The sequence below is a fragment of the Acromyrmex echinatior genome, chromosome 3 (genome assembly GCF_024713525.1).
Source record: "Acromyrmex echinatior isolate Ae372 chromosome 3, ASM2471352v2, whole genome shotgun sequence".
In the NCBI taxonomy this organism is placed as follows: domain Eukaryota; kingdom Metazoa; phylum Arthropoda; class Insecta; order Hymenoptera; family Formicidae; genus Acromyrmex; species Acromyrmex echinatior.
The window spans coordinates 3,853,433-3,866,664 of NC_141854.1; the positions used below are offsets into that span (position 1 = coordinate 3,853,433).

General features: G+C 26.3%; 1 protein-coding gene across 1 annotated transcript; it reads right to left on the minus strand.

Moving 5' to 3' along the window:
• Positions 1-712: 712 nt before the first annotated feature.
• On the minus strand, positions 713-13,126 carry LOC105154665 (structural maintenance of chromosomes protein 1A-like). Its single transcript, XM_087403950.1, is given in 19 exon segments — positions 713-2,969; positions 3,035-3,212; positions 3,635-4,080; positions 4,185-4,427; positions 4,563-4,867; positions 6,492-6,589; positions 6,679-6,836; positions 6,930-6,995; positions 7,092-7,223; positions 7,293-7,415; positions 7,581-7,749; positions 7,810-8,021; positions 8,110-8,538; positions 8,672-9,118; positions 9,246-9,384; positions 10,682-10,860; positions 10,945-11,056; positions 12,009-12,129; positions 12,510-13,126. Coding segments are annotated over 19 exon segments (3,738 nt in total). The 5' UTR covers positions 12,622-13,126; the 3' UTR covers positions 713-2,900.
• Between the last annotated feature and the right edge of the window lie 106 nt (positions 13,127-13,232).

Here is a 13,232-nt window from a genome sequence, read left to right on the forward strand (position 1 = left end):
ATAATATTTAGCTGTAAATTAACTTAGATTAATATTTCAAATGATAATTATTTAATTATTAATATCTTATTTTTGGTTGCAATATTTACAATAAATGCACGAAATGTAAAAATTATATTTAAATACATTTTGAAAGTTCTCGTTAAATAATGCGGTGAGTTCATGGAAGTCTGAAAGAGTTCATGTCAGTATTGTCAGCGTAGAACCATTATTCCGCATATTGTCAGAAGCAGTAGGACATCGCGCAATGGAGGTCATCACCTTACGTTTAAGGGTTGCATACGACATACATAGCGTGGCGCCGTTGTCATTACATTCAATTTTTTAATTAACATAAGTTTTCTACGGGTTGAGATCTAATTGTAATATAGGTAATTTACATCTCAAAGTAAAAAGTAATACAATCATTTATTCGTTCATATTTTTCTCAGCTTTTACTCAACTATAATTATAAAAATTAATTCATATTCAGCTGACATAAAATTTAATTCATCTATTTCCATTTATCTCCTAATAGGTAATTAACAAACTTAAATAAATAATCGTTATATATTACCTACATGATCTAACAAAGTAATTATCAAACTTGTAAGTATACTATCACATCAAATTAAAGAGATATAATAGCACAAAATAAATTTAAAATTAAATTAAACTAGTATCTTTATTAAAAAGTTTTTTTTCTATACAAATTAGGACATAACTTGTTTTATTTTTTTTTTTAATTATTTCGTTTAAGATTTTTAGAGAAAAACTTATAAAGCTTTGTAGAACTTTCTAGTAATATTGAGTGAATCAGTTACGTTTTGCTACAACTACGTATCCTTGCGTTGAACGAATGCATTCAATCCGTTGAAACATGAGTTGCTACGACCTAGTTTGCGATAAGCGTTCCGCCTCATTTTTATCAGTTAACGTCAAAGAAGCACTCGGGCTTCGATACCAAGATGTTGTCATTTCCACTTAATACGTTTATTAAACGACAATCATCATTTTGGCCGCATTCTCAAAGCGTGCGTGTTATTTTACAAGCCGCAATAGGCTGCATTGACCTGCTGCACCTCCTCCATTTGTTACTGACGACTATAAATCAGAGTTGTTACTATGTATAAAAAAGGGACAACGGGGACAACGTAATTGGCACAATATCATTAGAATTCATATTGATATTTGATTAGAAATGTTATATATGCCCTTGAGACTCGTTTTCTTACTATGATCACATCAAATCATGAAATTAAGAACAAAAAAATCATTTTTTTTTTCTTTTTTCTCATTACAATTGAAAAAAAATTTTTTTCATACGTATTTATAAATTCGTTTTCAATAGAGAAAGAGAGAGAGAGAGAGAGAGAGAGAGAGAGATTCATAGAATATATCAAAAACTATCTCTTTGGGCGATATGCGATGGATCTTATATTCAAGACCGTCTTAAGTATACAATCTTAAGAAGTCACCTACCAATCAAAGGACTGTATTAGCATCTTAAGACATTACTTAAGATAATCTTGAAATAAGAACGGACTATCAATACCGCCCTTTGTATTCCTCTGCGATAGAAAATATATACATATAATTAAGATTCAAAGAATACGCGTTTTTAACATTTTTAGTAAAACAGAAGTTGTGTGATCAAGATTTCATTAATGTATAATTTGAAATAAAATAATTCTTTAAAGTATATTTTATTAATTTTTGTATTATCAAAAGTAATATGTAAAATATGTTAATTTACTTTGATATATATTGCAAAAAACAAATTTACATGATTTCTCGCTTTATAATTAAATGCTTCATAAATAAATACAAGTGTTATAAATTGATTTTATAATATTTTATAATATTTTAAATATATAAGGTAAATTTTATAACTTGACCGGTCTAATTATTATTTTGATGATATAAAAATCAAAATATTTTAATTAATTAATAAAATTATTGAATCTCGAAAATAATTAATTTTAATATAATAATATATTGACTTTGTGCCAAATATTAGAAAACATTAAAAAAAAATTAAACAAAATCTGGAAGCGTTATTAAACAATATATAGAATAAAATCTAAGATACGCTTTTCTATAATCAGCATTGAATCATTTTTATTCTTACAATTAGTATTTTGTACTAAAAATAAATGTGTCAAATGTACATTAATGAAAATTATAAATCTGAGAATCTGAGACGGCCATTAATGCAATCATAATAATGGTAGAATGGTGGAAATAATGGTAATTGCTCTAAATACTATAGTATCCTTCATATGTGCACGCATGATGTTGTCACACACAATAATTTATCTCAGGGAGATATATACAAATAATATTAAATATACATTCATTTAAATTAGAATAAATAAAAATAATTTTTTATAAGACACTTTGCATCAAAGATACTTTATTTCACATTATGATACTGTATTATTTTATATATCATTTTATAATATTTATTATACAAATTTCAAATGTTACTTTTAACGTAAATTATAAATAATTTAATACACATTTTTTATATAATTTAAATAAAATAAAATTGATTAATACAATATATTTAACGATAAAATTAACATAAATGTGTACAAAAAATTACACAAAAATCATAACAAACGTTGTCTTGTCTAAACAATAGATATAAAATATGAAAATTTGAAAATATGGAAATTTTTTTTTCAGTCTATTCTATCTATAAAACATTTCTTTAAAGCGTATCTTATTATTATACAATTCTTGTAATATTATCTTATTATACAATTTTCGTATTATAATAAATGTAAAAGAAAAAATGTATTTCCAAATAATATACATATAGAGAAACAAATTATTCATAATGAACTCTAATAACAGCGGCATTTTTTATTTAATATTATTTGTGATATTATATTATTATTACGACATTAAATTTTTCACTTTGATTTACGATATCCATTTAATGAAATGGCAAATACTTGACTGTTGGAGCAGCTTACGTCATTCTGAAATCAATAATAAAATGCACAATAATAAAAAATTTTTAAATAACATAAATTAATCAACTTACTTCAACAGTAACTCCTACAAGTGCATCAGAGTTACGATATAATTCTTTGTGTAAGGATATCGTGATGAATTGCATAAGAGTTTCTTGGGACCGAATAAAAGAAACGACATTCTTAATATTCACTTTATCTAATGCCGCGTCACCTTCGTCCATAATGAAAAATGGTATTTCCCTATAACTGTAAAGAAAAAAAGATTAAAATTATAGGCCACAACACAGACTTTTGCATAACGCATAAGAAAATCAATCAATCAAAGTTCCTCTTTTCAATGAAATGGAAAAAAAAATAAAAGGATTGTAATTGGCTAATCCTCTTATGCACTATGCATTATGCAAAAGTATGCTGCGGCCTTATGTTTTTAACTCTCTCAGGCCCATTTTCACAATATATGATCACCTAAAGATTAATGGTTATGAACAGATTCATCAATGAAATTCATTCATGAATTTCTTGGTTACCTTTAATCTTTAGGTAACCATATATTGTGAAATCGAGCCTTAACATTCAATCGTTATCTATATATTAATTGAAAGCATTCAAAAGCATGTAAAACGTTTCATTAATCTTAGGATTAAGATTATCTTAGGATTAAGATGTACCGTCGAATTGCAAATAATAATGCTAAACTAGCCATTGACTTTTCTCCATCAGATAAATATTGCAATGGTTGAAAGCCTTTATGCGGTGCTATGCAGTTATAAATTATATTGCCTGCATACGGTTCCTCGGGATTATCTGGTAAGATAATTGCTTGAGCCGATGTGTTATTAACCAAATTCTATACAAAAATAAAAATTATAATGTACAAAAAACAAACTACATAACAAACAAAATTTTGAAAACACACATAATTATAAATACTAACTTTATATATAAGATCTATTTCTGCAGTAACGCGTTCCAGACAATCTGAAAACGATTTGTACCTCTTTACCTTCACTGATTCAAATTGCATTTTTATTTCATCATATTTATTACGGTAGTTTCGAAGATTCGTATTTATTTTTTGCATTCGCTGCTTTATAATATCGATCTTTTCATCAACCTATATATTTATCAAAATATATAGAATTGAATTTTAAAAATACAAATCTAATATAAAATATATAACACACATATATATTGTGTAAAATTATAAATATTACATACTTTAAGATTTACTAAATCATCAAATTCATTTTCAATTTTCATAATCTTCTCAATAAGTTGAAGTGCCACATCTCGTAATTTTTCATTTGTAAAATTGCAGATTTCTTTAGGAAATTGTGAGAAATCAATTTTTGTTAATATTTCACAATCTCCTGATGATTCTATACTTGAACTTGAGCTACTTGTAAAAATGCTTTCTTCTAACCTATGTGTTTCTGACATTGGAATATTAATATCTTCCATCTATAAAAATAATTGTATTAAAATCATAAAAATAATTAAACACAATTAATATTGAGAAATCAAACCAATATGCAATATTTAATAAGTCTTTTGCAATAGATCTCTTATCTTTAGATTCTTTAAAAACTCATAGACCTTGCATTCTTTAAGTATAATATTGCATTCTATTTTTATCTGTCGTATTTTTCTCTGTACAGCAATGTGTGCCTTCTGACCCTCCAAATATAATTTTCCATTAACACTAATTTGCGATTTGTATTCAGCTAATTTTTTTGTCACATCCTCCAAATCCTTTGCCACGTTTGTATAATTGTCGTTTAACTTCGACATTTTGGTTTCTTCTTGCTCAACTTTAATCTTTGCATGACGTTCTTGCTGACACACTTTATTCCATTCTGTATCAGCATGTTCTACAGCTTGTTGCCATTTCAATACCTTATCTTTTCACATAAAATTCGTACATATACAACAATATTAATAATTACAGGTAATATACTTCAACAACAAAAAATAGGAAACACTTTCGAACGGTGAAAAATTATCGTAAACAAAAAATAAAAAAAAAAGCTTAAAATCTCTACTTTTGAAAATCGGTAATTCATATTTCAATCTGACTAATCCTTTACGAAACTATACGGACACAAATGGATATCCATGAAATCTGAAAATTTTTTACAAACTTTACAAAGGTCTATGGCGTAAAGTAAAATTCACACAAAAATGTGATTTACAGAAAGAGTGAATCTTTACCTTCAATTTGCTTTTTTATTGAGCGTTATACTTTTTTTTTCATCATCCTGGTGAAAATTTTTCTCATAATTTTTTCTCATAATTTTTATACAGATTGAAACATTTTTCAGAAATATTCAGAAATATTTGAAAAGCTTACATCTTCTCTCAGAATTTTTCATATAAGTGAATTCTGAAATATTCTGAAATTTCTTATCCCATGATTTTTAAAAAGTATTTTTAAATTTTTTAGATTTTATAACATTTCATCAGAAATTATATTTACAAAAAATCATAAAAATCTTACGATATTTCATAATTAACATATATGAAAAATTCTGAGAAAAGATGCAGATTTTCTGAGAAATGTTCCAATTCGTATAAAAAAAGAGAGAAAATTATAAAATTATAGAAATTCTGAAAAATTATATGAAAAATTCTGAGAAAAATTTTCACCAGAGCAGGTTATTGAATGTTGAAGCCAAAATGATTACTTTTGCTTCAATGTTCAATAAAAAAGCAAATTAAAGATAGGCTTGTAATAAAGTTTTTACATACAAAAATTATTTGAAGCATTTGAAACTTAGCTTTAAGCTATACAATGCTTATTTCAAATATCGCTTCATAATCATTTCTCGCAAAGATATATATAAACCTTAATTTTGGTCTTTTTAATGGCTAATTAAAATGATTCTTTAACTTCAAGATAGAATAACTTCGTCAAAATAGTCGTAACGAGATTTTTTAAAAAGCATTTTAAAGGTTGAAACCTCTACTTTTGAAGTCGGTAATTGATATTTCAATCTGACTGATAATTTACGGAGCTATACAGACACAAATGGATATCTATCAAAATTTACAGCAGTCAAAAAGGTAAATCTTTATTTTTAATTTGCTTTTTTATTGAGCGTTGTATGATTTTTTTCACCAAGTTAATAAACATTGAAACAAAATCATTTTTGCTTCAACGTTCAATAAAAAAGCAAATTAAAAGTAAAGATTCACTGTTTTGATTACTGTACATTACATTTTTGTATTATGATTTTTACTTCACATCATAGACCTTTGTAAAATTTATAAAAAATTTTCAGATTTGACAGATATCCATTTGTATTCGTATAGCTTCGTAAAGGATCAGTAAGATTGAAATATCAATTACCGATTTCAAAAGTAGACATTTCAAACTTTCAAATGCTTTTTTGATTTTTTTGTCTGCGATGTGATTTTTCACCGAATTACGACGTTCTGAATGTTACGCATTTTTTAGCGTGTTCGAAAATATTCCCTATTTTTTGTTGGATAGTGTATTAACAAAGATATTATTTGAAAATTTACTTTCTATATCGTTCTCGTTTTCGAAGCGCAATTGATCTTTGATACGATTATATTGTTGCTCAAGCTCCAATTGCCTCGTTTTTTTCTCTTGATAAATTCTAAAAATTGATGTTATTAAATTTATTTTCTTATACATATATATGTATATCTAAATTAAAAATTACACATTAAACTAAAAATTTCATACCGCAAATTATTCTTTTCATAATAGCTAACATCCGGCACATTAATATCGTTACAAAAATCAACAAAGATTTCATTCTTAATTGAATTAATATATTTTTCCACATTTTTAATTTCTTCATTTCTTTTTTGCATATTGTCATCAATTACAACTATTGTCAGCTAAAAGTTTTGTGGATAATGAAAGTATCTTTCTTTACAGATCAATAAAAATTTTTAAGTTATATATGTATATAAATATATTAAAATACATACATTTAATGCAATTTTTTTTCCCTCAACCATATCTAATTCCTTCTGTATCTCAACAATTTCATTTTCCTAGAAATGTAAATTTTATGTATTATAATTTGCTAACAAGTCGTACGTTTATAATAAAATTAAAATATAAACTATTCCTGTCTTTTAATTACACACAGTATCTTTTATATCTGTTTCCACATATTTATTTTGGCATGTGAGTGCATTAATTTCTATATTAATTATATCAACTTCAGATTGCATAAGAGAAATTTTAGGTAAATTTCTGAATTCTCGCATTAATTGTGCCTAAAAAATTGTGCGAATTATATAAATTGTTATGTGTCACTTATTACAATCTTAGAAAAAATTTACAACCTTTTGTTCCATCAATGTTAGTATTCGTTGTTCGTTCCATTGTTTTGCTTTTACAGTTAAATCAGCCAATCCTCCAGACATTAGACCTTTTTTACGATAAAAACATCCATCCAATGAGACACACTAAACGTAATAAATATATAGTAACTTAATATAAATAATGTGTAATAATAAATAAAATAATAAAATATACGTGCGCATACGTGTGCGTGTGCGCGTCATGCATATTGTTAGTTCCTAAAATATTATTTTTAATGTTTATTGCGTTTTAAATATGTATATTATTACATCATATGCTTCCTGTTTATCATCAGGATATGCTAACATTTTTGCATGTTCACTAGTCTCGCAAACTAGAGTATTTTTAGTGACAAATAAAACCGCATTATTTATATGTGGTGATGAAATATTCAATATATCATATAATAATTTAACATTTTGCGGTTCTTCTATAGCACTGTAACAATGTTATATGTTATAGTATACAAAAAAACATTTTTTTTTTCAAATTACATACCGTAATCTTTCATTTAAAATTATGTTTTTTATTGAATCAAGTGGTAAAAATGTTTCAGTGCCTATTTTATCTCGTTTTAAAAGTTGAATACACTGAATTGCTGTGCGCGTGGTATCAACGACAATGGCATTTATATATTGACCAAAAACTTTAGTTACAGCAACATTATAACGTGAATGAATAGGCTTACATAAGTCAAATAAGCGACCATACTAAAAAATAAAATTATATTAACTTTCATAAATTATATCCATTATGATCATTATTTAATTAAATTCTAGTAGTAATTAGTAAAAATACCACGCCAGAGTAAATCTGTTTCAACATATTGATTGTTTCATTTTTCTTATTCCTATGCAAAACACTATTCTTATCAATATCTGCCTCAGAAAGTTCCTCTGTAATCTGTACAATATCATTCTCCAGATTTAACAATTTATTCCTTGTTTCAGTAATTTTTTTATTTAGTTCTTGTATTTTTGCTGTTTTTTCCATTAAAGTTATTTTGGATTTGATACTTGAATCTTGCAATCTTGTGAGTCGCGTTTCGAGATTCGCTTTCTTTAATATCATTTGCTTTTCTTTGTCCTTTAATTCTTCTTTACATCTATTTTCATTATCAAGTTTAGCTTGATCTTCTCGCTGATCATGCATTAAACTTTTTATTTGTTTTACAGAATTCTGTGCTCGAAATTCAACTTCGTTCGTCAATTCCATGTAACGTTTAACCTTACGTATAAATTATTATAGTAAGTAAAAATTTATTATAAAAAAAACCAAAATATTTTTTTCTTAAACTATTATAGTATAGATTTACAGATATTATGTAAATGCTAACAGATATGACAACAGTACAGTATACCTGAGAGTTACTGAGTTCTACAGTGCTCGTTTGTGACGCTTTTCTTAATTCTGTTAATTCGTTGTTTATTCGTTCTATCTCATTATTTAATTCTTGGACGATTCTTTTGTTAGTATCGCGCGCTTTATTCGCATTGTCTAGAGATATGCGAGCGCTTTCACGTTTTTTCTGCCAATATAAAATGTTATCCTCGAAAATAATATGTTCTGTCTTCCTCTGTTCAATTGTATTTTTCATTTTCAAGATATCTTGTTCAATATCTTCGAGGGAACTAGATAATGACTTAAATTGCAATTTTGTATCCTCCATTAAAATTATCACATTCTTCTTGTCGTATAGATACTGATCTATTTGCGATTTGATTTTTCTTTCCTTATCTTGTAAAAATGTAACTCTCCTCTTAATACGGAACAATAGAATTAATTGATATTTTAATTTGTATTTATTCTGTAATATTAAATAATTTATCACGAGCATATGGAAGAAACAAATAATAATATTTTTATAACAACATAAATAATTTATAAAGATTTTTACATATATTATAGACTGAAAATAGATATGTAAGACGTACATGTTGTTCTTTCAGCTTTAAATATTTGTCTGTTTTTACTTTTTCCATAATGGCATATTTTTTTTGAATTAATATCTGTTTTTTCAATTTATCTTCAAAATTTATTTTTTCTGCCATGTTCAAAAGTTCTAATTTTAATCTGTAATATTATTAAAATCTAGTAAGGAAAGATACTTTTTACGTGACCATTGGATCGTTTTATTTCTACATTTTCTTATGTATTTCCCTTTATGATCATAATAATGATATCACACTCAAGGAAAAATTGGTACATTGAAATGAAGTTAATCCTTATTCATCATATAGTTACGAAGTGACTGACAATTATGCTTCAATCATTTAAAAACTTATTCAGAAAGAATTGCTGATCTAACTTAAATTATTTTTCAAATGATCAAATGATATATAACTGATAGCGATTTCCTAATACTTTTTCGTAATGTAAATAAGGATTGTATTAACTTTATTTCAGTGTATCAATTTTTTAAGTTATTATAACTTTCGGTTTCAATAAAAAAAAACATACAAAAATGTAGAAATAAAAAAAGATCTGTGAACAATCGCGAAAAAGTGAAAATTGTATTCTTTTATCGAATTTCACAGCAAACATTGGGTGCGTTCCGAATTATGCACATGAAGCGCATGATGTATTGTTTTATCTTTTTTATTAAACAACAAAGACAAATGATGCATCATTCATTTCATGCGTAATTATATCAAGTTAAGGCGACATTTAATGTGTTTCAAAGTGCGTTTAAAAATGCAATTTCACAGCAATTTCTAAACGCTAGCGGCTCTCCCTACTCTGCATGACATTGACTATAAGTCCCTAGTCATCGTTTTGCCGCTTGAACTTCGGAGACCTTTTTTAGGTCGAAAAACCAAGCAGGGGAATAATTATAAGAAAAAGAAGAAGTTCGAAGAGGCCCAGCGAAAAGTAGACGTGTTTGAATCGTTCCGACAATTAATAATTTTGACCATTTCAAAAAATAAATTTTCGCAATGACAATGGCAGTGAACATTTTCTTATAATTTTGTAAATTAAATTTTCTTGTCATTTTCTTGTAATTTTTGCATAATTGCACATAATACCAGCATTCATTGTTTCCTAATCTTTTTAGCTACTACCGATAGTAATCTATTTCGCAACGTTGCGGACAAAATACTGTCCTACTCTGAGCAATTTAAATGCACTTTGAAATTAATTGTCAGTTTCATATATGAATTAAATATATAAAAAAAATTCTATATTAACGATATTATAAATCCAGCGATTAGCTATTATTTCTTCATGAAAAAGTAGCAGGATTTTAGCGGTTAGCGTTTTGTCGGCGGTTCTTTTGGAGAGAAAACGTACCACAAAGTGGGAGTAGTCGCTTAACTATAGCTAACGCTTTAATGCTGAGTAAAATTGCGCCTTTAGAACAAAAGTATACCTATCATAATCTGCTTTATACTCATTTGAATTAGCAATTTTTTCAAACATTGTGGTCAGATCTTTCGGCTTTTTGATTGCGAAACATGCCATGTAACCTTGAGGTATCAAAAAGTTCTCTACTTTTACATCCAAACCCATTTCTCGCAATTCAGTCATATAACATATATTCGTAACAATCTGTACGATAAAATCTATTAATATCAACTAATATAAACAAGAAAGTAATTTAACAAGACAGTAAACAATGTTGTAAAATTCCACCTTGTCATCTATTTTGTATTGATAGGTTCCACCACGAACTTCCCTTGTGAAACTCTTTTTTTTAATGCCGTATATAGCATTTATATTGAAAATCAATTTTACATACATAACACTGTAACAGTAAACATTAATTATACATTTCAAAATTTATGACTCAAAATACCATAAGTTAATTCTTAAAAAATATTATTTATGAATTTTTACTTTAAGTAATAATTTTTAAGATAATAAAAAAAAAATGTATATATATATATATATATATATATATATATAAACCTTTTATATATATATATGTATATACACATATATTATGTACAGATAACTAAATGTAGTCTGTAATTGATGGTAAAACCTCTATATATCAGAAATTATTGCTAAAAATAAAAATTAACGAATAACTTTTTTTACTTCTTTTTTGAAAATTTTCTTTAGCATTTTGAATCGCTAATTTTAGGATACCCTGTATATAATTATTTATTATACAAAAATAAAGAAATAAAATATTTGAATACGCATCTAAAAAAAAATCTAATAGCATGACAAAGTTAATTAAAAAATAAAAAATATACAATATAGTATATTATAGAACCGTATATATGATAACAAAAACTAGAAATAAATGGTCTAGCTAGATCTTAAATGCTTGTATAATTCTGTGTGAATATATATACTACGTACATAGTTCTTTGAAACATCCGCCGAAATGATTTTTCGATAGTTCTTGAAACGCTAATTCTAAATTACTGCAGTAATATCACGAATTAAATTGACTAGCAATTTAACAATTTGATGCTTTTTCGCATTTTCGAACGATCTTAATAATGCTGAGTGACATATTAAAATCTGTAAATAATTAATTCTTATTGCGAAAAATATTACCTCGGCCGGAAATCGAATCCGGATCTCTTACTTTCCGAGCGAGCGTCATAAGCCTTTAGATCACCGAGGCTCGGTTTCAAAGGACTACATACGAATACATAAATTCACACAAAATCATACAAGCATTTAATTCCAACTAAATCATTTAAGGCATTGATTTCTGAAAAAAAAAATATCTTTAATACCATTCTATCGTTGATTCTCTAATAGAAATTCCATAAACGAGTTCGCTGAGGTGTTTAACACGTAAAGCAGTCAGCCCCTCCCCTAATGCAAAACTTATAGCGTCCACAATATTTGATTTTCCTAAAATACACAAAGTGTATCTTGATTTTAATATGAAACAAATAAAGAAAATTTTATAAAATAAAATGAAAGAAAAAAATTTTAATTTAATAAAAAAGATTTTAATTTATTTTATCTTAAAATAATCTTAGTTATTATTTTATTAAACTAAATTAAATAAAATAATAAATGTTGTTAAATTAAATATACATAATCTATATTAATAATTTTAATAAATAGCTAATTTATTTAATATATAATTATAAACATATATACATTAATTAGATTTAACATATAATTACTTAAAAGTGGAGAAATAAAAACATTTAAATACGCTAGAAAATAATTTTTTTGTTTTAAATCAAATAAAATGAATGTTGTAGAAAACATAAGAATCTCACCGGCTCCATTTGGACCAATTATTGCTGTAAACGGCTGAATGGGACCGATTACCGTTTCTCCACCATAGGACTTAAAGTTGGAAATGACGATTCTATTTAAAGAAATCGACATTGTTAAAGTAAAACATTTATCAAATACGAATAGATCGATGAGCAAATGACCGTTGAAAATCTGAAAACTCAGAATTCGAAATAAGGATTACCAATTTGCACATACCGAAGTCACATTGTGGGGAAGTGCACATTCCTGGATTGCGTTCCAAAATTCAACTCTGTCGACTCAAGTATCATTTTATCTTTGTCGGTCATCAAATGTTGAATAAAGATAAAAGATACTCATTGTTGACAGAGTCAAGTTTTAGAACGCAGTTTGGAACCCTGAGTAATTTTTTCAAATATTATGTTAACGTGGTTAATACATACGTTTAAGAAATAAAAACAAAAATATATTTCTATAAAAATGAAATCGCGCAATACGAACGATGATAGACAGATATTTAAAATGTAATCGCGTTATTACTTGTATATCAAGTGGATTCGCAGAATAGAATGTGTATTGTATGATAAATGTATATTGTGTGATAAATTAAAATACACAAAAGCGTAATGTTGTAAAATAAAGTTGTAAAATAAAAAACTTCATTATTATTGCTATTAATATTGTCAAAATACATGTAACAAATTCTTGTTAAAAAAAAATACATGCCTTGCTAACACAATACA